Source organism: Gambusia affinis, linkage group LG04, assembly GCF_019740435.1.
Source record: "Gambusia affinis linkage group LG04, SWU_Gaff_1.0, whole genome shotgun sequence".
Lineage (NCBI taxonomy): Eukaryota > Metazoa > Chordata > Actinopteri > Cyprinodontiformes > Poeciliidae > Gambusia > Gambusia affinis.
This window is the reverse complement of record NC_057871.1, coordinates 854472-880000: the sequence shown is the minus strand read 5'-3', so window position 1 is coordinate 880000 and position 25529 is coordinate 854472. Positions and strand designations below refer to the sequence as shown.

At 39.6% G+C, this 25529-nt stretch overlaps 3 protein-coding genes across 27 annotated transcripts in view; 1 reads left to right on the top strand and 2 right to left on the bottom strand.

Moving 5' to 3' along the window:
• Positions 1-6999, bottom strand: part of LOC122828961 — an 11613-nt gene extending 4614 nt beyond the window's left edge. Inside the window, exons 1-2 of one of the 3 annotated variants that reach the window (XM_044113071.1) lie at positions 1853-2689; positions 1663-1777 (exon numbers count right to left, since the gene is read on the bottom strand). In XM_044113071.1, the coding sequence (XP_043969006.1) occupies positions 1663-1777; positions 1853-1900 (163 nt within the window). In that variant the 5' untranslated portion in view covers positions 1901-2689. Of the gene's footprint in view, positions 1-1662; positions 2695-5228 lie in introns of those variants that run through there. The other 2 variants (XM_044113072.1, XM_044113070.1) reach the window with 2 other exon arrangements.
• An 842-nt stretch (positions 7000-7841) lies between these two features.
• Positions 7842-24565, bottom strand: LOC122828965. 6 transcript variants are annotated; one of them, XM_044113085.1, is made up of 5 exons: positions 24426-24565; positions 10881-11231; positions 10104-10274; positions 9970-9988; positions 7842-9272 (listed from the first exon to the last, which is right to left on the bottom strand). In XM_044113085.1, the coding sequence occupies exons 2-5, from the start codon at positions 11101-11103 to the stop codon at positions 9185-9187; spliced, it is 501 nt and encodes a 166-aa protein (XP_043969020.1). In that variant the 5' UTR covers positions 11104-11231; positions 24426-24565; the 3' UTR covers positions 7842-9184. The 6 variants fall into 6 exon arrangements, with proteins under 6 accessions (XP_043969020.1, XP_043969014.1, XP_043969017.1 ...); XM_044113079.1 differs by lacking the exon at positions 24426-24565 and adding an exon at positions 13210-13886; XM_044113083.1 differs by lacking the exon at positions 24426-24565 and adding an exon at positions 13210-13886 and having other exon boundaries at positions 9165-9272; positions 10090-10274.
• On the top strand, positions 15923-18926 carry LOC122828966. Of its 18 annotated transcripts, none has more exons than XR_006370303.1 (8): positions 15923-16569; positions 16672-16699; positions 17000-17120; positions 17264-17449; positions 17767-17862; positions 18169-18242; positions 18355-18460; positions 18641-18908. XR_006370303.1 is itself a non-coding variant. In XM_044113086.1 (6 exons), exons 1-6 carry the CDS (start codon positions 16567-16569, stop codon positions 18659-18661), a joined length of 651 nt encoding a protein of 216 aa, XP_043969021.1. In that variant the 5' UTR covers positions 15923-16566; the 3' UTR covers positions 18662-18910. The 18 variants fall into 18 exon arrangements, 2 of the variants coding, with proteins under 2 accessions (XP_043969021.1, XP_043969022.1); XR_006370302.1 differs by having other exon boundaries at positions 17759-17862; positions 18641-18907; XR_006370298.1 differs by having other exon boundaries at positions 18046-18242; positions 18641-18893.
• Positions 24566-25529: the final 964 nt, after the last annotated feature.

Sequence of the window (25529 nt, the reverse complement as noted above, 5' to 3'; positions counted from 1 at the left end):
CGGAGCAGCTTACTTTTCTAAATGAGGAAAAAAGTTATTGGTGGTCCAAACAGTGAAGGTGAAGCGCCGCTGAATTAGCTGTCGCCATCAGATTTCTTATGATTTATGCAGCGAATAAATATTGTCTGTTACTGACTACTGATCAGACAGACATCTTCTGCCGCTCAGAGGAAACCACTGCGCATGTCGGAGTGAAAGGTGGGGAGGGAGGGCAGGGTATCAGAGACGTTGTTGCTTGGGTTTTAATCGGTGCGTTTTGCATCCAGTCAAAACAAACATGTTAACAAATAAACTGGACAGTTTGATGTAAGTTTAGTGATATTTTGGTCTTGAAATAAAATCCAGAGTCTTCAGCAGCCGAGACCATCAAAAAGTCTCGAGACCGGTACAACACTGCTAATCAATACTGTTCTTCTGTTATTGATCATTTCAGACACAAACAGCTGTTAAGTACATAAAATGCTGACTAGAAAACAATTCCCCACAGCATTTTTGCACCCCCTGCAGTGACTGACCTTCAAGGAACAAACAGAGGAAATCATTTGTCCTCTCTTCTTTCTCACATTAAATTATTAATCTAATCTGAACTTAAGGTTTTGACCAGTGGCTGATGGAAATGATGCAACTTCTCCCAGATGAAAGAGGCCAACATTTCATCTAAATGCAGCGGCGCTGGATTCATTATTTTAGTGTGGGGGGGGGGTTCATGGGATGTTTCGTCACCTCTGTTACCCACTTTCAATGTCAGACGCGCGCACTTGTTCAATTGACATGATGGCGCCTGTCAATCAATTCAGTGGGTTTGTTGCAATTTGTCCCGAAGTGAACAGTGAACTCTGACCTGGAGGACGATGCAACATCCGCTGCGGTCATAGAGATTTGGTGGAAAATAATCAGAAAAATATTAAGTTGTAAGTGGGGAACATGCAGAAGGCAGCTTTACACAGAGCATTTAAATGGCGGAATGGATTTTATTCCATTTACCAAACTGGAGTCTGGAAAATGTAAAAGAGGATAAATGCCTGCAGCATCGAGAACAGCTGAATGAAGAGACCGACGGTATTAAAACAGCGAGTTTTCTGAAGGTTTTGTCATCATTACATCTGTGACCAGCCGAGGGGTTGATCTTTTTAAACAAGACGCACCAGAACATGGAATAGTCCACAATGGTTTATTAAATAATTTCATTAAAACAGCTTTCTTTTAAAAACATGGCTTCAGGCCCACTACTCGGTCTCTAGGAAGAAAAGGGATCAAATGAAATAAGGACGATGCAAATTATTCCCCAAAAATGAATTAACAGACAAAACATGCAATGCAAAAGAAAAAACAAATTAGTAAATCAAAACAAAGGAAAGCAAGCAAATTAGTAATTTAAATAATAAACAAACAAACTGTAAAGAAAAAAAAAACAACCACTGCAAACGATCGAACAAATTGTCGTTGTCCAACTTCTAATGTCTTTTCACCGGGTCAGAGGAGTCGTGTCCCGCTCGTTCAGCCAGTCCAAACACCAACAGGTTCCGTCCAGAGCGGCCCAAACAAACAAACAAGACAGCAGAGCGTCCAAGCGCTGCAACTCCAAACCAATCTTAAACTAGAAAACTTGTTAACCCTGGACTCAGGTAAGGTAAATTAAATTCTAAACAACGGGTAGTTTACCCAGATGTGGTGACACAGCCGACCAGGGAGGGAGCGGATCAGCAGGCGAGGGCTGGATGGAAGCCGCTCGCCGCACCAACCTCCAACTGCAGCCGCCAACACCAGCCGAGCAACACTGCAGAAACGGAAGGCAGGTATTGCACCAGAACCCGACAACAATCTCAGCCCAGATGGTACAAATGTCACTTACTATTTTGGATGAGTGGATCGAGCACAACAGCCACTTGGGCAGCCACATATAGTAAAGGAAACGAAGACACGCGCACCTCGCAGGGGACTGCTCAGCTATAAAGCTATCTGCCCCGCCCACCAATCAACGGCAAGCTTCTCGCTACACCTGGTGTGCAGAGGGTGGAACACCGTCCCACCACACATCATTGATGTGAAGCACCAGTAGCGGGTTTAACAGTCCAACCGGGTGAGCCGTCAGCTCTTCAGTTCTCCAAAACACACACAGACACACGCACACACACACACACACACACACACACACACACACACGCCCACACACACACACACCCACACACACACACACACACACACACACACACACACACACACACACACACACACACACATGCCCACACACAGACACACACACAAACAAAAGAGCTCAAAAACCGGTGACCCGCCAGAACCGCACACGGTAAAAAGTTCTGGCAGGATCCAAGATCTTAAAACTACAGAAGGATTCAAGCTCCGCTCATTTTAGCTCACAGAAAAAGCACCAAGCTGCCAAATTTACAAAAGTAAACTGACCAACAACATTTAGGCTTTGTGTGGACCTCCAGGACTCACAGACTCATACGTACAAGATGTTTTAACACAACAAATCATTTTTTCCTCCTAAATGTTGTTAAGAGGATTAGATAATATAATTAGATAATAAAAAAATATAAATTATTCTTTTCTGTTTTACTTGAAGGAAAATCTCAAAGTCCACACAGCCACTTATTACAAGTCCAAAATACAGCTACAGGATAGATAGATAGATATTACAAAAATCACGACTGGTCAAATAGTTGGAACATTAAAATAATAATAATAGATGTCAGATATCCTCCAGCAATACCAGTTTATGTCCTAAGTTGTGGTGGAAGCGGTGAGGGAGAGGCAGCAGACCTGGGATGAGACGAGTAATATGGTTTTAATGGCGAAATAATAGTGCAAATGAATCCAAAAAAACAGTCCACAATCCGGGCAGCACAGCTAGCGGAAGTCAGGGCTCAATACTGGTAGCACTGGACATGAAGGACTGAATAGACAGCTAAAACAACGACCAGGACCCGACCAGGACACGGATACTCAGGTGGCATTAAATACACAGAAGGGAATCACAGAAACGAGACACACCTGGGGATGATCAAGGGGAGACAGGAAAACACGGAGACTCAGAACACAGAGAACTCAAAATAAACGCCCAAAAAAACACAGATCCTGACAGTTTAGTGCAGCAGGACAACCTAACGGTTCCAGCGCATCATCAAGTTACAGCGCAGCGGCAGCGGCAGATTATATTTGCTGCATGTTCCACTAATTGTGCGTGAAAGAAATGTCTGAGTGGGACAGATAACCAGCCAGACTGATGACAATCTTTTTGCATTAAAAACAAAGTGAAAAACACCATGAATAAATTTTAATGTGCTCGTTATTTAGCAGACAAAAACGAATTTCAACAGCCAACAGAAACCTGAAAACCATCAGCAGCCATCGATATTTATGGCTGCTGATGGCTGATTGTCTTTTGGAAGAGCAAAGAGGAAAATAATAATAATAATAATAATAATAATAATAATAATAATAATAATAATAATAATAATAATAATAATAATAATAATAATAATAATAATAATAATAATAATAATAATAAATTATTGAGCTCTTATAAAATGCTAAATAAAAAGGTTACAATTGAAAAAAAGACAAAAAGCTTAAATGCATCTGAGCAGCATAACAAACAGATGTTCAATATGCAAGTTTTTCCAAATTTTCTACATAGTTTTTTTTCTCCTAGTTTATTATTATTATTATTATTATTATTATTATTATTATTATTATTATTATTATTATTATTATTATTGTTGTTATTATTATTATTATTATTATTATTATTATACACGTGTAGCAGTGTGATGTTATTACACTAGATTGTAAAAAGAGAAGCTATTCCGGTAGGAAATTATATGAGCACTTCTAGCTTTTATTTTGAAAAGTCGGCAAATCCATTGTGGAACAGCAGGTAACTTCCTGTCGCAGAATTATTATTTTTATTAAAATTTAATGTGTTGCAAATGAAAATGCAAATTATCATCTTTACTGTTGAATATATTGAGTTCATAAATTATTGTTTTGAGTGTTACTTCGGGATTTTAAAAGACAAGTTAACGGGTCATACCATTATAGTTTGTTAAGGGTTTTCCCACGCTCTCGGTCGCGCTCTTTCTGTTCAGATTCCGTGGGAGAAGGTATGAAGTTTTGTTTTCTGTGTTCAATCAATGTTTTTAAGGATAACAATTGACAATTTGATTATTGTTCTTGTAAAATAATGTGCTTTGGAGCACTTGAATCCTGTTAAACGCTGATAGAACTGCGTTAGCAGCTATTTTGATGCGCTTATGCTAATGAAACATTGCTAATGAAAATGCTACATCCATGTGCTGAAAATAGTATTGTTCATGGTTAAACAGGCGCTGTGGAGCACTGTGACAACAAAGCCTGTTCTGAAATGCTATTTTCTATTTGAATGCAGGTATGTGATGTTTCATTATTTTTGGTTATTTTATTTTATTTTTATCTTTTTATTCATGTACTGTTTTGGATTATTATGCTCATGTTTGGGCTTAGTTATTAATTATTGTTGCAATTAATTTTATTTTGTAAGGTAAATGTGTTATTTTACACAAGTCACACGCGCGCTCTTTCTGTTTGGATTCCGTGGGAGAAGGCGCTGTGACAACAAAGCCTGTTCTGAAATACTATTTTCTATTTGAATGCAGGATCATTAAAAGTACCATCAGATCAGCTGTTGTCCGGCTATTATTTCTCAAAAAGACACAACGCAGATTCAACTACGCTACACACGCAACTATTTTCGACCTGAGCCTCAATGATCTGCTCTGTTGGTCCGGACCAGAAAACTGACATGAACTCAATGTCTTTTTTTTATTCCAACACCATTAGAAAGAAAACATCGTCACAGTTCTAGAAATGGTAACAAATACAGAAATCTCCTTTAGTTTTTAGGCAGATCAGAGTCAAAGCCTTTTTTCAGATGGACCGGTTCACGATCCCGACCCGAAGCTGCAGCATGTGCGTAAACCTGTGGGTGACTGCTACTATTTGGAGCCTTAGATTTGGTCTAAGGCTCCAAATTGACCTGAGCTGTAGGTTTTATCTCTGTCTGCAGAAACACAGAGAGATGTCAGTCATGTCAGAGTTGTGTAAATGTCTGGCGGGACCAGACATAGGCGCCCTGCTCGACTCCATGTCTAAACCTTCAAAGCATGGCAGCTAAAGGCGCAGTCTGAGTCCGACCAGGACGAAGCCGTAAAGAGGTGAGCACTCACCGAGAAGAATGGCGAAAATCCCTGAGCAGATAGGAGACATGATGGGGGAAGGCACCGAGTGACTGAAGCGCACTGCGACAGACCAGCTGCTGAACACTGGTCTGTCGCAGTCCCTCTAAAGGAAGGAGCTCACATCAGGCGACTTTCTGAAATGCTGACTCATTTTCATTGTAGTGTTTTTAACTTCACAGATGATTAATGCAGCAATTTGTCGGTTGTTCTACACATCAGCTCCTTAGAATCCGTGCCTTAAAGTTGGGAATATTAATGTTTGAAAGAAGAAAAAAACAGACTTTGGTCTCATCTGCAGCGGTCCAGAGAAAGAGCCAGAAACTGGGTCATGATCAGGCTGCACGATGAGGCAGGTGGTCATAATGATATGCCTGAACACTTTTAGTTAGCATTTATCCTTCACTAGTGTAGTAGAGGCTAACTACTAACTACTGCCATGCTTGTTTAGCTGGATGGGCTGTGTGCGTTAAGGCGTTGCCAGGGGCAACAGTCCGTGTGTTGGGGAGTGTCTACAGAACCAGAACTTTTCATAATATCATCCGGATGGGATGGATCCAGAATGAGATGGATCCGTTTCTACAGTCACAACACCAGGATCAGAGACAGAAACTATCATTATTATTATTATCATTATTATTAACCTTTATTTCACCAGGAAAATCCCATTGAGATTAAAAACCCTCTTTCAGAAGAGAAACCTGGCCAAGGCTGCCAGCAGGACAGAACATTACGCAACATTCACAGCAACACAGAAAAAGTTCACACTGTGAACCATAAATGAATTAAAAGGTTCCTCAGTTATTGACAGATATGATTCTTTCTCAACATCAGTAAGAATCTAAAAACATTTGGAGACATACATCAGCTTTAAGTTCATTACTGTGTCAAGACGATGGGGACAAACAGAAAAGATTTTTACGTTCAGTTCAGACTTAATGCACCGAAAATAAGAATAAATTCACATCGAAGAGAATATTCTTCCTGTAGGCCAACAAACGTGAAGGAAGAAGTCCTGTTGTGACCTCATACAGAAAAATATACTAATGATGGAATAAAAGTGGCCAAGCCTCCATCCAGCCCGGCTGTAAAATGCACCTTTCACACATCGCTGTAAACTGTTTATAAATTGGAAAGATCCATGATAAACTAGACCCAGCGAATAAAATCATTTAAGAGAAGCGTGCATGTTTGAAAAGTCTCTATAGTACAGACATAAAATATAGATATATAAACATAGAATAAAAGACAGACAGGATCTGATCCTGAAATGAATAATCCCAGTTTTTTTCTCAGCTTCTTCACCAGGTGACAAAGAAAGTTAAAAATCATAAATATTTATACTATCACAGTGTTTCAATTTTCAGATGTTTAATTTAACTGCATTAAGCTGAAGGGGGGATTTGTCTGTAAAACATTAAAAGTTGACTGAATTTGAATGAAAACACTGTTAGATGAGAGACCAGAACCAAACAGTTACATCAGCACAAAAATGATATTTTGCATGAGGCTCATTTAAATGAAACATATTTATATGTATAATAAACCGAAGCGTCTCCAGCACTGAGCCCTGAGGAACACCAAGTGGAGGTTGAACTCCCTGCTAGAACTCACTGAGGTCTACTGGTCAGTTATCAGACCACAAAGATTTGAAACAAACACAAAGTCACCAAACCAGCAGCTGCAGCACAGAGGAACTTCGTCCATCCATGGCTCTCTGTCTGCATGACGGATCGGCCCCCAGGAGCCCAGCAGAGGGTCAACTGTCTTTCACTCAAGTCCAACTCGTCTTTATTGTCCTCTTGTCGACACTTAAGTGCTGCGCGTGTAACTGATGTGAACACATCAGGGAGTGTAGAGCAAGCTCACCTGGACAGGTGTAACATCTGGAGTGACCAACACTCGACCCCCGGCCAAGTCGTTGCTCATGACCATGGAGACCCCGGCTCCTGGAAAGCTGGGGCGCACCCCGCCCACAGCGCCAGGCCGCAGCGCCAGGCCGCAGCGCCTTGCAGCACTTAAGTGTCGACAAGAGGACAATAAAGACGAGTTGGACTTGAGTGAAACACAGTTGACCCTCTGCTGGGCTCCTGGGGGCCGATCCATCATGCAGACAGAGAGCCATGGATGGATGAAGTTCCTCTGTGCTGCAGCTGCTGGTTTGGTGACTTTGTGTTTGTTTCAAATCTTTGTGGTCTGATAACTGACCAGTAGACCTCAGTGAGTCTGGATCAGGACTTTGTGCAGAGGATGTCTTGGTGCCGAAACCACAAACTGGCACATCAGAACCAATCAGTGTCACCGTTTAACGGCAGATAAAGGACTGAGAGGCGGCGGTGACCTGCAATATTTTTACAGAGATTTTCTCACCAGCAGAGACACAGAAACAAAACCATCCATGACGACAGGCAGCAGAGAACCTCAAGCGGCAGAATGGACCCGGAAGGTAAAGACGGCCAGGTTTAAATACTCAACGGACCAGCAACACCTGCAAAGGGGAGGAGCAAAAGGACAAACACCTGCAGCCCAGCCCTGCAGGTCCAGGACCCCAACACTCTGAAACAACCAGCAGGAAACCGAATCAGTTCAGACTGAGGCAGAAAATCCCATGATGGAGTTTTATTACCATAAAGACTGAATTATGGTTATTGACTGTTAGAGAAACATCTGAGAAGATTAAAACTTAAAATAATAAATAAACAGAAAAAAAGAGCAGTTCTCCAGACACAGTTTGATCTTTTTAATTCAGGTTAAATTCACATTAATGACATTTACTCAACAAACTGCTGGTCCAGGTTTTTGCAGGTATTACATATAATTATGTTTGACTCCATTTCAAATAAATTAGAATTTTGTTTTTAAATAAAATAATTTAACTTTAAACATTAAATAAGAGCACATGGCAACATACTTAGAGAAAGTATGAAGATGTTTAAGCAAATATTTGGTTCTTTCTAAGGGTGAACCGATTTATCGGCCAGGCGATTTATCGGTGCCAATTTCCTGAATTTGGGGAGATGGGTGATCGGTTGATTTTTACATGTGAAGCTGATCTTATCCACTGATGTTATCTTTAAAAAGATTGGTAATCAGCTGTTAGATCTTTTAAATCTTTTAATGTCCTGCTCGCCCTTTTTCTCTTATGAGATCCTGAGATGAAAAATGCTTCTTAACGTCAAACATCAAAAGGTTTTAGGGGATTTAGCTTTGAAGCGAGATGCAATGCTAATGCTAACTGAACTGAATACTTTATTTACCCCTCCAGGGGGTCTTTTGTGGGCTCTAGTGTCCCTGATATAAAAGTAGGCTGACAGAAAAGGGGTGAAGACATGCGGCAAATATCGTCGGGTCCGGGAGTCGAACCCGCGATGGCCGCGTTGAGGACTCAAGGCCTCCAAACATGGAGGCTATCGCCTACGTCCCAGAATACGTCTTTACTGTAAAATCAAAGCTCAGGCACAATGATTCAGAGTTCAGTGTTTTCTGTGAAATGTGACTTTTGTTTAGTTTGTTATAGAATAAAATATTTTAATGAAAATGGATCTGGGAAGATGAAATACCTGCAATGCTACTTAACTCACTTTACTGGCTGGTGTTTGCGAAGCGGCAAATGATGGAGCAGCATTTATTTTCCTTGGTGCTGATTGGCTGAACCCATGAGAACAACGGTAGTGAAGACTGTTAGCTTTAGCTTTAGCTGACTGTATTAATGCACATTAAGGTAAATTCAGTGTTTGAACTGTTGAAGTTGGCAGATAGAAACATGAAACAATGACACAAACATAAACCGGGTCGCAGTGATGAGAACCACGATCAGTAGCAACAGAAATGAATGAATGACTGTAAACATGTTGAGGTTCTGTTTGTCTGCATCGTTCACTGCTGCTGGTAGGAAACGTTGGTGGAAGAACTGAAAAGAGTTGAGTGGAAATGTGGAGGTTTTCCTGTCAGGAGTCAGTTTGGATCAGCTGAGGCTCGATGGTCAGGAATGGAGACGGTTGGATGCTGGGAATCAGACGACTGAAGCAGCGCTGCCTGTGGAGAGGAACATCGGTCAGATAGGTCAGGAAGTAAAACCGTAACCAGTCAGACATGATGTTAATGAGTGAATGAATCATTTGGAATATTGATGAATGAATGAATTAATCAGAAACGTTTGGTTTAATGGTGTTTAAACAGATTCTTCTGATGAAATCAAACTTTGCACTGGGGATAAAATAACTCTCTGTTTCCAGATTCAGGATGAAGGAGAAACATCCAGCTGAACAAGTGATGATGCGTTCAGGCGACGTCGGTTTATTCTGTGTTTATGCAGTAAAAGCAGCTCAGGGATTTTTCCCATCATAATAATTCAATTAAGCTGCTTAGATCCAAACATCTGGATGAGGAACCAAACAACCAATAACACTTAAATACTTAAAGTTTTTATTTTGGCCTTACATAAATGCAGACATAGAGTGAAATGTTAAAGTTTGAAATACACCAATAATTTGATAGTTTCAGGAGTGAATCCAGAACATTCAGACTGGATCAGGAGTTACAGTTTGTTCTTTAGCAGCTCAGTTTAAACTCCTGTTACTTTAATCAAGAGGCTCCATGCTAACAGCAGGAGCAACATGCTAACAGCAGGAGAAACATGCTAACAGCAGGAGCAACATGCTAACAGCAGGAGCAACATGCTAACAGCAGGAGAAACATGCTAACGCTGCTTAGCTCAGTGATTTCTGCTCACCGCTGGATTATTTGGTCGGCTTTAAGGGGATTCAGAGAAACACAATTTAACTGGATCTGTTTCATTTGTCCAAATGCAGTGAAACAATAAAACAATATTAATATGATAAAAATAAAACACCTTTTATTACTCACATATTTTTTTCTTCTTCACTAAATAAACAATGAGGGAACCGATGAGGATGAGGATGAGAATGAGAATGGGAACGACGACACAGATAATGATCCAGGTGTTTGCATGTTGTTGAGGTTCAGCTGTGGGTTGGATGGGTTGGATGGGTTGGATGGGTTGGATGGGTTCAGGCCCTGAGAAGCAAACAGCAGCGGGTTTTATGATAAGTTTCCATTTCTTGGTTTTTTCCAAATGCAAATTAGGAGATTTTTAATCTACAAGCTAAATAATATAATAAAGTTCAGGAGTGAAAATCCTCCAAAACGTTTAGAGTTTTAAATGTTTTTAATGTTTTGCATGGAGGATTAGACGACCATAAAACGTTGTTATGAGAGAATTGAAGGTTTGAACCCGACTGGTTGAACTGGGACCAGTGAGCAGGTTTAGTTTATTTTAGTTTCAGATGTTTTTCCCGTTAATGAGAGGTGAAGCTCGTCGTCTGCTGATCTGAGTTGCGGTCAGTGTTTCGGCTCTTTCTGGAAGGTTGATCCAGATCTGAGGAGCAGAGAAACTGAAGCTGCTTCTCCAGGTCTGGTTCTGGTTCTGATGCCGAGCAGAACCAGAACCAGAAGAGCTGAGAGGCCTGAAGGTTGATCCAACAGCAGCAGATCTTTAAGCCGATCAGTGATTTATAAACTAACTGAAATATTTTAAAGTCTATTCTCTGAGCTACAGGAAGGCTGTGGAAGGACTGGCCTAGTCAAAGCACCACTGAGACCTGTATGTACTGAGACACTTACCCTTCACCATCAGGTTGAAGATTCGTTTGGTCCCGTTGCCATTGATGATCTGTCCATGATAGACTGCCGAGTCTTTAGCTGAGAGGTTTTTAATGGTCAGAGCGCCGGTGGTCAGATCCACTTCAAACTGGTCTTTTCGGATCCGTCCACTTTGATTCTCGATGTCGATGTTGAAGGGAACATTTTCCTTCCCCGTCTCTGGACCGTAGGACCAGACCAGCATGTCGCCGGGTTTCAGCAGTCTGTGTCCCAGGTGGAGCGTCACGTCATCACCAACCTTCCCGGTCAGGTTCACTGCTGCAGTCGCTGCTGCAGTCGCTGCAGCTGCTGCAGCTTCAGCTGCTGCAGCGACTGAAACACAAACAGATCACAGAGTTACAAACTAAACGCTCCAGATTCTCCATCAGGTTCTAATTAAAACAGAGTAACGTTCATATAGATATAATGAGTTAATCCTGGGGAACGGAGACATTTTCTCCACAGAACCCGGTCAGCTTACAGAACCCGGTCAGCCCACAGAACCCGGTCAGCCCACAGAACCCGGTCAGCCCACAGAACCCGGTCAGCCCACAGAACCCGGTCAGCTCACAGAACCCGGTCAGCCCACAGAACCCGGTCAGCTCACAGAACCCGGTCAGCTTACAGAACCCGGTCAGCCCACAGAACCCGGTCAGCTTACAGAACCCGGTCAGCTCACAGAACCCGGTCAGCTTACAGAACCCGGTCAGCCCACAGAACCCGGTCAGCCCACAGAACCAGTCCGTCCGTTTCCGTCTCTCGGACAGAACCCCAACATGTTTCAGAGCAGTTCTGTTTCAGCAGAAAGTTACTCAGCTAAAAGTCAAATGTAGTGAAAAAGTATTTGGTGAAACGTTTCCTCCATCATTTCGTTTTTACATCATCATGTTGACCAAAATATAAAGTTAAGTGGAAATTTTGATAATTTAAGGACAAAAATTACAATAATTCACATAAATGACAAAAAGTAAAGTCAGGCTAAAGAATAATTTTCCAAATTAGTTTCTTTCAATGAAAAACTGAAGAAACTTGGACAGAAACTGAATTTCTGGTTAAAACATGTTTGTTTTTCATTCAGTGGGTTGAAAATCCAGACATTTTTCAGACACTTCATAGTAAAATTACTGGAGGAAAAGTAAAAAAGTAAAGCGTAGTAAAAATACTCCTAAAGGTACTTTTTTTTTTTTTTTTCAAAAAAGTTACTCAAGTAAATGTAACTTGTTACTCCTCAACTTTATTCAAGGCATCAGACAAATGAGGCAGAAAACACAAAAAGACTCAAATAAAAGGATTTTAAGTAACATAGTTTTATCAATGTGCTTCAAAAGGTTCCTGATGGAGTTTAACTCCAATCCGATCCGATCCGATCAGTGATCGATCCTCTGATCTGATAATCACTGTTAGAAACATCCTTTCTGTGGATTTCACTCTGAAACATTTTGTCTCTCGCTCCAGTAATAGTTTCGATGTGAGAACGATGGAGGAAAACGTGTTTCGTTCCGGAAGTTGAATATTACAGTAATTGTCCGTCACTGTTTTCTGTGGTTTTGTTGCACAACTTCGTTTCTAACAGGATGAGATTAAAGTGCAACATGCGACATTCATGATGCAGGTTATTTATTCCCACTCATAACTTTCTGCTTCCAGTTAATTTAAATATTGTTTGAGGTTAGAATATTACAGACAAATAAAAATATTTACTACAGAATTTGCGTTAAATGAGAAGCTTATTTAATAACTGTTATTAATCTGACAAATGAGCCTCTTTGCTGAGAATTATCTATAATTACAATAAAATGTATCTATAGCTTTAACATCAACAATCTCAGTGTTTAATCAGTTCCATCCATCCATTTTCTTTACACAGCGTTGCTGGTGTCCCGGGCGAGAGGCGGGGTACACCCTGGGCAGGTCGCCATCTGTCGCAGGACGTGTTCAATCAGTTTTATCATTTAATGTTCTCAGATTCTGAATCACTTCCCAATCCGGTTCCTGTTGATCAATTCACGTTTTAAGACACAAACCGCCTGCAGGCTTTCATCTGTCTGACCTGCTGCTGATGCAACAGAACCCAAACGGACCCAAACGGAACCAGTCCGTCTCTCTCACTGGAGATGTTTAAAGGTTTCTTTTGTTTTCCAAAGTTTCATCCGACTCCAGTGTCTTACAGGTTCTGTTCTGGTTCGGCACCAACAGCCTGCAGCTCTCCTAAACTCTTCAGAAAAGATGCGGATAAACTCTGAACCGAACCTGCCAACATCTGAACCGAACCTGACTTCACAAAGACAGAAATAAGAACCGAAAAACTCACAGAGAAGCAGAATCTTCCAGAAATTCATGCGAGCCGCGGAGGAAAACCTTCACCGTCTGACACTCAGCCCACTTTCACACACAGCCTCACACACGCCGACACTGACTCAGCTACTTCTTCTTCTTCTTCTTCTTCTTTTTCTTTATGGCGGTTGGCAAACAACTTTTAGGTGCATTATCGCTACCTTCTAGACTGGAGTATGGATCAGATGTAAAATCACTATAATCTTCCCATAATACCTGTTCTTCTTAGAAAATTAAAAATACTATTAAAAACTACATCCCCCGATGATCTTTGAAGCAAACTTCTAATATCTAACATATTTTTATTCCTATTTAAATTTCTAATTAACTCCTCCCTTTCTCGAACATACTTACTACATTCAAATAACATTTTTTGTATTGTTTCTAATTTCCCACAATAACTACAGAAACCTGTATCATGTTTATTAATTATTTTAAGAGTACTGTTTAAACCTGTATGTCCAAACCTTAATCTAGATATAATATCCTCTTCTTTTTTATTCCTGTTACATTTCCTAAATTCTCCAACTTTTCTTTGGATGCTATAATAAAATCTGGCATTGCTTCCTTTATCCCACTGTTCCTGCCATTTATTCTTAATATACATTTTACTAATATTTTTAACCTCATTTTTACTCATTTTAATATTTAAATCAACAATAAGAATAAATGGCAGGAACAGTGGGATAAAGGAAGCAATGCCAGGTCTTAATGCTTGATATTGTATTCTATCTATGGTTTTTAGTAAACTATTTGAAGCTGAATTATATAAAATACATCCATAATCAAAAACTGACCTGATTAGACCAGTGTAAATTGTTTTTAAAGCTTTCCTATCAGCTCCCCATTCTTTTCCTCTTAAACACCTCATTATATTTAAGATTTTTTTACTTTTTCCAACTATTTTATTAACATGAGTCTTCCATGTAAGTTTTTTATCAAACCAGAAACCTAAATATTTTATTTGATCTATCCTTTCAATAACATTCTCATATAATTTGAGATTTGTAATAATATTTAACTTTCTATTAGTAAAAACAACAACTTTAGATTTAGATATTGAGATTCTAAATCCCCATTCTAAAGCCCAAGCTTCTACACTATGTAACGCCTCTTGTAGTTTCCTATTTACAAATTCAATATTTCTTCCCCTCTTCCAAATAAGGCCATCATCTGCAAATAATGAAACACCAAAAGATTTATCTATATTATTAAAAATATCATTAATCATTATAATAAATAGCATAGGACTTATTATACTACCTTGGGGAGTGCCATTTTCGATTTGATCCCTTGAACTTAATTCGCCACCTACCTTTACTTTTATATTTCTTTCCGTTAAAAAAATTTTAATCCATCTATATATTCTGCCTCTTATCCCCATTTGTTTTATTTTAATTAACAATCCTTCTTTCCATAACATATCACTGACTCAGCTACACTCTGCAAGCGCTCGCGAGAAGGACCTTGCGAGTGGGAGGAGAGCTCCATGAGACAGCTGTGTGAAGCTGACACCCCACCCACGTCAAAAAATTCAGCAAATAGTCTGAATGGTTAGTGCTCCGTTTGTGCAGGTTTGTGCCGTTAAAATTTTCGTTTGTGCAGTTTTGGTTTCTGAGATATTAAAAATTATTTTTTAGGTCATCTAGAGTTCACCATCCCCCCATATGCTCCAAAACAAACCAAAGTGCGCTAGTTCGTTAGTGCTCCGTTTGTGCAGGTTTGTGCCGTTGAAATTTTCGTTTGTGCAGCTTTCGTCTTTGAGATATTAAAAGTTATAATTTTGGCCGATGACGTCATCCGCCCCCATTTTGCTCCAAACAAGAAATTTTTTGCTTTACCGCTATTATGTCGCCACCACCAACTGGTATGTAAGATGGACCACAATGTCACCCAAGGATTATATTATACAAATGACTAGATTTGATTTTACTTTATTTGGCGCTTTCAGAGTTTAAGATTCAGCTGATTACGTCTGAATGTGATCGACTGGGTATAATTATCCCCTAATTATACCCAATTAGGGGACAATTAATGTCACCTGCTGTAGGCTGTACTTTCTGTTTTAGTTCTTCGTCTTCCAGCACATTCCTGTCATGTAAGTCTTGTTTTCTGTGTCGTTTTTATGCAATTGATGTTGCTATGTTTTGGTAGAAAAGGTATTATAAATCGTGTATACAGTTAGAGTAAGACAATATTTCTGGTAATTGTCTTTTTGTTTTTTTATGAAGTTGCATGTGCCTCTTGGTTTGCTATTGACACACCCAAATATCTGTAGTGTGAGGCAAAGGGTTTCTATCCTAATTGAGAAGTAATGAACCATGAAAGTCACTGTTTTGAAAATGCAATTTAATTATACAGTCAAATAAGAAACTGTGTTGATTTGAACAATGAACTTTAACAATTTAAACAACAACAAACAGTGCCTTCATAATCTGAAATTTCTCCTGTCTTGAGTAGAAAACTCCTTTCATTTGAGATTTAGGCAGAGCTCAAAACTGTTGAAAGTCAAAATATGGAACATTTGTCATAATACGGAAGCCCATTTCTGCCATTAAAGAAAAAATAAGACCAACTTGAAGTCATAATTTCAACTTTTAAAGTCAAAGTTATAACTTGTCATAATTTTGAAATTCAAAGTCATAATTTCTACTGTGAAAGTCATAATTTCGAATCTCATGATTATGACTTCCTGTTGGTCTTTTATTTTTTCCTTCATGGTGGAAATGGGCTTCCATAATAACTTGCAAAAAGGAAAAAAATAAATTCTGGTCAGGAGTATGTAAACATGGCATGAAACTTTTTGCCTTTGGTCTGGTCTTCAAACTTTCTCGCCCTTTTCCCCCCCCTCACAGATCTGCTGTGTATAACACTGCATGTGGCAGTATTTTCTTCTTTTCAGACACTGTCTTCACAACATTTGCCAGGTAATCAAAAAGCTCCCACACAAATGGAGCTCTCCGGCAGTATGCAGTGTAATGTCCCAGTCCATCTTTGGTCAAGCTTCCCCTGAAAGCGACGACTGCTCTCAAAGTAAATTTTTTTCCTTGCAGAACCATAGTGGAGGGAAATTCACTCAAAGCAAATTCAGTTGAATTTGGAAGGTCTGTGTCAATCCATGCTATTTCTCCGATATTGTAGTTGTGAGTAACGGTTCCTGCACAGAGAGCATTTCCTGAAGTGCTGGCTCCTGTTTTTAATTCTGCTGGACATTCTGATTCATTCTGCAGTGGTCTGAGGCAGGGAGACTGTGGAAGGAAGAGTCATTTTTCTATGGAAGTGTGAAGCTGAGCCATACCAGAATTCTTCAGGACAGAAATGTCTGGTGAAACAAATGGTACTTCCCTGGTCATTCCTTTGTTTAGGTGGCAGTATTGTGAAGAGCAGTGTTTTGAGAGCTAAACCCTTGACACATTTCTCATTGTCTTCCCAATAACAGTGGCAATATTGCACTGTGCATCGATTTGGTGAGTGCCAGACCTTAACTGTGTTTTTGCAAACATTGAACTAAGCAGATCTGCCCTCTGGAAGTATGTCCTTGGGTTCACACCATCTGTAGTAATGGACTTCACCAGCTGCAGGAGAGGGTTGTCACTGTTATTCATGACAACATTTTGAAATGCAGAGCTGTCACAGAAAGTACAGCATAAGCACTGACAAAAGGCATCGAAGGCTGTTTAACACAGAGATTGACAGTTTACCAACTTTAACAGGCTGATGCATGTTTCCATTTTTTAATAGTCCTACTTTCACTCTTTTGGTCCCAGATGATGAATCTGCATGGAGCCATTCAGTGCAGGAACTCAAGTATGAAGTCCTCTTCCTCTTTTTGGGTGGAAGAATTTGTCCTCTCCAGTTTTCAACCACGTTTTCATCTGCTGTGGAAAGGTTTCTGGCGGGATCAGATTCCATTAAATCGCTAGAATCCATTTTTGTTTTTTCTTCAGCATTGTGTGTAATTACTGACGCAGGATTAGCTTCTGCAACGTCTGCTGATGTTAGTTGTTCCTCCTCTCTTTTTGCTTTGGCAGAGCAAATCCGCATATTTCCTTCGATGAAGGAAAGGTGCCAAGAAATGAAGCGATCCACTCGAATGGGCAAGTTCTCATGTTTGAACAGGCCATGTTTTACATTTTTGAATTTGGCTTCAACATTGGCAGAGCTTGCTGTGAGACTGGTGCTTTTGAAGAGGGGAACCATTATTCCTGTCCACAGTGGTAAGTAACTTGCAAGTCTTATAATGCAGTGTTTCCCAACCCTGGTCCTCAAGGCACCCTGTCCTACATGTTTTAGAGGTTTCCCTGCTTTAATGTACCTGATTCAACCTGTTAATCAGTCATCAATTGAAATCAGCTGCACTGAAGCAAGGAAATACCTAAAACATGCAGGGCAGTGTGGCTTGAGGACCAGGGTTGAGAAACACTGATCTAATGTGTGGCACAATCTCAGGGAGGAAATGAATGTTATCCCTATCCCCATTGGCTGCAGCATGTGTCCTGCTCTCCTCACAAATGTTTGACACCCAGTCTCGTAGGTCAGTCTGGATGTCATTACATGGATCCACTTGATGAACTTCCTTTGTGTCTTCATCTGGAATTATGATGGAGTCTTCTGCAATCTGGGTTTTCAGGTATTTTTTGCACCTCTCTGATTCAAGAGGGGTTCCAGAACTGTCATCACCTTCTGCCTCACTGAGAGCCACGACAGTGATGGCATGTATTAGCTGCTTTGCATGGTCCAAGCTTTGTGCCTGAAGAAGCTTTGCTATTCCCCTGACAAAGAAGTCTTTGACACGGTGTGACTTGTTTTTCAGGCAGTCCCACTGGCAGACCATCTTTATGCAGTGGGCAACATCAACCCTGATATAACAGGGAGGAAGTTTTGCAGACTGGTTCCCAAGTAGCACATGGAAGCATTCATCAATGTATGATTTCAGGTTAGGACAAGGAGTGAAGGCCTTCACCAGAGCACCAAGAATAGCCAGGGAAAAGTCACTCACAGCTTCTTTTGGTACAGCTGCGCCTGCACGAAGCCATTCTGTCAGCCATGTTGCAATAGCGTTGATGTCATGCCTTTCTGATAGCATTTGTACAACTGGGACTGAACAGTTGTCTCCCTTCAGAACACCTTGGTATAAGAAGATGTGGCCAGATGTACCATTTGGTCTTGCCAGTTTTCTGACAACTGAACCAGTTGCATCAAAGCAAACTACTGAGGGACATTTTTTGGTCAGTGCCTTATAAACATGTATCTGAGTTTGACTCCAATAGTGACAAAAGAATTTATCCAGACCAATATCTCTTATACTGCCACTGTTGGGTGTGCTATACTTTAATAACTGCAAAGATAGAACAGGGTCTTTGTCGCCTAACTCCAAATCTTTTCTCTCCTGCTTGGCTTTTCCTAAGGTTGCCAGGTTTGGAAGGTGACTTGGCTCGGGATCTCCAATATCCATCAACTCTGATGCCTTTGCTGACCTCCATACAGATGGTTCCATCCTGCCCTCACACAACTCTTCTGAAATCTGTGCACGAAGGGTTCCTGACATGAATCTTTTGGATTGGCCAGTGTGCAGGGAGATGTGGGCGAGATGCTTTATACGTGTCCAGAACTGCTGCCGTCGTGTTTACAGAGAGAAAACTACAGCAGGTTGTTAATGTTGAATATTGGATAATAATTTCTACGAGACTGAAGTGGAAGTTACAGTTAGCTTAGCATTGGAACAGTTTATTTTCGTGTATATTTCTCTCTCTGTCAGAAATGATAAGTTTACTGACAGACTGACCTGTTTTTATTCTCAATGTGAAACAGAAATGACACGGTGGGTCAGTAAACAGTTCAACCTTTCACCAACAGCAGCTCTGCTTTAATACACTCAGATTAGACACTTATCACAGAAAGCTTTCATATTTTCAGGTATTTGGCTAAAATTCTGTCTGAAGCACTTTGAGACTGTAATCCATGTTTTAGTCGCCACCTTTCTTTATTTCTGCACTTTACGAGATAAACCCTCTGGAGGGATTTAACCTGCTGCACAGGGTTTAATGTGTTTGTTAGCTTGTCTCCACTGGCTGAATGCTAATAATAAAACTAATTTCTTTGCTCTGACCTTTGACATCACTTGATGGTAATTTTAGTCTATTAGAGTTTTATCTGCTTTTAAATAGTCTGTAAGTTTGGATTCAGTTGTGATGAAGTGAAACTTTAGATCATATCGTATATATATATATATATATATATATATATATATATATCTCACTGTATACTTCACATTTGTTTGGTTTGATGTTTTGGAAAATCATATTTATTTACAGTATATGCTGTGTCTAATTTTACATGGTCATTTTAATGAATTCAGTGTTATTTCAGGATAGTTTGTTCCTGTTTGCTCTCATAAATGCTTTATAAATTAAGCTAAATTGAAAGAGCAAAATGATTTGCATATTAATGTCTGGGAGCAGAACTACTGACATGAAACAAAAGAAACGACCAAAATTTATTCATCATAAAAGCTGAATGAGTTCTAGTCTAGAGTGGGAAATCCTAAAGTTTTATTTCATCTCCATATGAGGTCAAGAAGAGGGAAAAATGGAGGACAGATTTAGCAACAATAATATTGAGTTTCTTAATCAGTTTAAAATCTAGAGAAAAATCAGAGTTTAAAAACCTTGAACATCTAATTTCTTTAGATTTAACATCCTTAGAGTTCCTCCTTGTTAACATTCAGCCTCAGTTCCAATTATCCTAAAAGATTCATAAACAGGAAGCAGAAAATGGAAACTGTGATTCATTAAATTCCTTCTTGTTTTTCTCTGAACTGTTAACTTGTGAAAAACAGCAGCACTAAAAATACTACATATTTAAAAAAGGCCAGCCTGAACTAATGTAGATGAATCTGCTGCTGTGACTTCACCCCTCAGCCATGTGTGGCTCCTGCCCTTATATGGACGTAGCAGGAAGCCCGGCCCAAGTGGGCCAGCAGACCTTCAGCGTCAACAACGAGTCTCCTGATCATTTGATAACTTACGTGTAAATAAACTTCTGTTGATAAAAACCAGGTACATTGGAAAATAAATAAGTAATTTATAAAACTATTCTATGATGCACATTATTTATCCTCCCCATTTGAAACAATCAGTTCTTATGAATAAATGTGTCACTATATGAACAGAGGAGCAGAAATGTTTTTCTGCACGACTTCAGACTGTTAGTGAGAGTTTCTGTAACACCACAGGAATGAAACGGCTCCAACAGGAATGAAACGGCTCCAACAGTCAGCAGCATCCAGGAGAATCCAGTAAGAGCTGGACGGTTTCCAGGTATTTCAGCCCTGACCCAGTTAAAACCAGTCTGACCTGGACACGTCTCCGATGAGCTGCAGACAGTTCTGGGTTTAAAGCTGAGAAACAATGAAAAGCAAACAAAATGGCTGCTGTTGCTCCTGTGGAGACGACCGTTTGTGGCAGAATTTGTCCACATGAAAAACAGAAAACTTGAGTTTTGGTGAGAAAACTCTACATTCCTCCAACTTTCATGTTTTGGTCTCCAGATTTACAGTTTGAGGAACTCCAGACACAACCAGACGTAAAACGCCTCAGTCATTTCCAGAAGGTTAAGGAGAGGAAACGCTGCAGCTGCAGAGGAAAAGGAAACTTTCACATTTCAGAGGATGGGAAATCCTTCCTCCAGTTATTCAGAGAAAGTCCAGGAAGCAGAACCACCAGAACCGTAACGGGTCAGACATGATTACAGTCAGATTACGTCCTGGATTACCTCCTTCGTCTCCTCTGGTTCTGATGTGTTCTGGGTCGAGCGGACCGGGTCGAGTCGAGCTTTAATGATCAGAAGTTTCCGTTACAGTGTTAGAGCTGCTCATCAGTCTGTTTAATTAACTCACTTTGTAGTTTATAAATATGTTTCTGCAGATTAATTTCATTTATAGATGAAAACACTAACCTGGTCATTGGTGATGGTTATTAAATCTGTCAATAAAAACTCACCCAGGTTTGGTTTTAATGTAAAATGTCTGAATTGTAACTAAAATATTTTGATATCAAACATTTTAACAAAAAACATAAAACCCTTTTCCTGTATTTCACATGATTAGAAGATGTTGCATCACTTCCTGTCCCTCAGGTTTAACTTCTCAGAAACATCTTTAACTTTTAATAACGTTTCAGTTCAGAAGTGATTCTGTCTCCTGATCTCCTCCGGGTCAAACCAGAACATCGGCTGGCAGTGAAAACCTTCATGTAGTTCATTTCTGACTGAACTCAGAGCCACACCATCCCAACCTCTGAGCTGTTACGGTTTGTCGTTGCCAAGGAGACGGTTTAATCCCAGAGGAGCAGTGAGCGCTGTCACATTCTCCTCAGATTATTTCACTAGGAAACTATTAATACTGAAACACAGAGATGTTTCAGATATGATTTAAAAATGACCCTGACTGGAATAATTACTCCTGACAGATTTTTAACAGAATTAAAAAATAAAAGACTCTAATGCTAATATATATCAGATGGAAGAACAATTTACATTCATTGAAAATTGAAAAGTTTTCTACAGCACAAATTAAAAAGCATGAAAACAAACCGAGGAACAGAAAAAAACAAACAGGATAAATTATGAACATGATGCAACATCATTCCTCAATGTTTTCCTCTTAGTTTAAATTTTACATAGTTTCTTTTTTGCTCCTTGTAGCTCATTAATAAAATGACAATAAAACATCAGGAACAATACTCCTAAATTGTTTCTGCATCAATTTTCTGCTTCTCTTAAAAAAGAAAAACTGAAATTAGTTTCAATGATCAAAACAAGAAAACCTTTAAATCAAACAGGAAAAGGATTTTAGTCAGAAGCAGATCTGATAAACAGACGATCAGTTTACTGATAGCCTGTTAGCATTAGCATGTGGCAGGTTAGCATCACCGGCTGCAGCCATTTTGATTTGAACCTCTGAGGACTCAGGAGGAGAAAACAACAGAAACATTTAGGATAAATGACTCAGCAGAAAAACTTCACTGTAAAAATGAATCTGAACTGAAAAGCAGCAAAAACACGAAGAGCAACGAGTTTAAAAATGTTTTAAACTCGTTTGACCTGCTTTGCCTCTTTGGGGATTTAGATTAAAGTAAAAAATGCCAGGTCAAAAAGGGTCTGAACATTTCCAAGGAACTTCCAATACACAACCACTGTGAAATGGAGCCAGATGACTCTGCAAATGGAGGAGAGCAACGCCATTGGTCAAAGCTTCCCAATACACACCAGTAGAGCTGGGACTCTATAATAACCTGATGTCAGAAGTAGAAGTTTGGATTATTGTGACGATGTGTATGATGTTGTAGATCCGCAGATGTGCATTAAAAATCTCTTCTCGTTCGACTATGAGCAGACGGAGTTCCGTCTGAACATTTTACAGTGGTTGTGTCATGGAAGTTCCTTGGAAATGTTCAGACCCTTTTTGACTTCACATCTGCTCCGTTTCAAAAGTGCCAAATAAGCCAATTTATCACAAAGTGTTGTTCTTATCTTATCTTAACAGTTTGCTTTCCAAGCCATATTCGTCCAACCTTGTGCTTCGCAACAGAAGCAAAGGGAAGAGAGTTTAGTTTGAATTGACCTTTAACGGCCAGATTTCCTACGCAAATAGCAACTCCATGAAAGTATTTCCTCTCTTTAGTGATTGTTATTCCACATCTCTCCAAATCTGAATTCCTTCCTGACTTCTAGGTCAGATTGACCCAGTCTATTTGACTCAATACATTTCTTTTAGGTTAAAACATATTTTAGTACAAACCAACCAATTAACATAACTTTTAACTATTAATATAATAATATTCCCCTACAGTTTCTGCATGAAGCTGTTAACAGCTGAACATCTGAAGCTTTAGTGAAATTTCTTTAACGTTGTTAGTCAGCAGGTATTTGAGAAAACAACTTAATCTTCTCCCAGCAGGTAAAGCTCAACGTCACTCAGAGTATTGATTGTATCTTTGTAAAAAGATGTTTTTATGGTGAGGATGGAAGAACTGCAGATTTTTCTGAGTCTGTTAAATTTCCACATGAAACACCTTTAATACCAACTGAAGCAGATTCTTCTCAACATGACTCACTTCACCCAGGATTTAATCTGATTTACTATTAATAATATTATATTATTATTAATTAAGAAGAAAAATAAAGAACAGTACTTGGTGGTAATTATGACTTCCTTTATGTTCCAGTGAAAAAACATGAACGGTTCTTTATGCATCTCCTGCACGAACATTCAGTGACAATAGCGCCACCTGGTGGAAGGATTTTTTTCTCTAGTGCATAAACAAACTCTGACAGTAATGAGAAAATGATAGTGGAAGAAAATAAATTTCCTGTTTTCCAAGACAGAATCAATGAGATCAAAGAAAAATCAGAGACATAAAACTTCACAAACATTAATATATTTCCATCATTAAGATAAATTATGAATTTATCTTTATGCATAAGATAAATTCAGAAAAAGCTGAGAAGAGTTTAACAGAACTCTGCAAACAGCATGAGAAGCAGAATCACCTGATAAAAACTGTCCAACCTGTCAGACAACCTGCAGGTAGAAACACGAATTTAAACCTGAAAACAGGCAACAGGCAACAGGCAACAGAGCAACAGAGCAACATGTAAAAATAAAACCTTCTGAAGGGAGTAATGACTGATCTCATTTCTCCATGGCTGGAACAATGAGACTCTCTCATGCAGGTTTGAACTAATCCCAGAGCAGCTCAGCAACAACAAGAGGTTCATTCAGCAAAGAGGAAAAACAAAGTCTGAAGTCCAACTTGTTGTTCCACAGCAGAACCACCTACTGTAAACAAGGAAGTAAAACCAGGAACATAAACTTAAACCACAGATTGAGAAACTCATTTCTGCAGCTCAAAACATCAAAAACATTAAATCATCAATAATTCTTCCATCAAATGTTCAAATCTGGGATTATGTTGTTTTTGTTTGCATGAATGCAAAACCAGCAGCTGCAGCTGTGAGTTCTGAGTTCAGCAAACCGGATCAGCTGACAGCTGAACTCCTGGCAAACTGACAGCTCTGAAAACAAACTGCAGAAACAACAGAACCGGGTCCAACTTTACACACAGAACATTTATCACAGCACCGTATGTCACACACATTCATTCCTCAGTAAACTGCATCAGACGCTCCTACCTGCAGACAGATCTTGTTCTGCTGGACGTGGAAAACAAACTCTGGCAACAACAGAGTTTGTTTACTGGAACACAATCTGAGGGTGGAGCTAAAATATTTCCTCTGTGGAAGATCAGCCCAGCAGCAGAACTGCTCTCTGCACTGAGAAAGAAAACACTTCAACTCTGCACTGAACACACAGAGCAGATTTCTGCAGAGAATTCAATAACATTTTGATGAAGTCATGAGATTCATTGAGGCGCTATGTGTTTTAAATCTGCATATTTTGATAAAAAGATGTGAATGCTTAAAACCTTTCTGGTTATTTTAAGATTTTAAATATCAGAAAAGCAACATGTTTAATGAATAAATCCTCAAAAACACCAAGAAGTGACAAAAAAACAAACACAGCAGTTATTTTCACACACACACACACACACACACACACACACACACACACACACACACACACACACACACACACACACACACACACACACACACACACACACACACACACACACACACACACACGCCCACACACACACACGCCCACACACACACACACACACACACACACACACACACACACACACACACACACACACACACACACACACACACACACACACACACACACACACACACACACACACACACACACCCACGCACACACACACACACACACACACACACACACACACCAGCCAGGATCCTGACAGGATGAGCTTCACTCTCCACACAGGAAACACATTAAAACTTCCAGTAATTCCTTGACTGGCTTATAATCAAAATGCACATGGAGCCACTGAGTCTGAATTATGAATATGAACATTAATATAAACATAGAGAAAAGTTTGTAGACAGATTTTAATTTCTGTCTACAGAAAAAGAGATAAAACTCAGTTTATATTAAAAGCATTTTTTACCAAACTGATTTGTTGACCCTCAGCTTTGAGTGTTTACAGCTGATAGAAGAAATATTACACATATTAATATTTTCCTTAGTGAGTATAGATCACACAAGTAATCCAGAGAAACTAAAACCTCAAAGAAAATTAATCCAGATAAACATCTTGTTCAACTTTTCTTAATTTTACATAAAAATTTATCCCAACTTGCTAC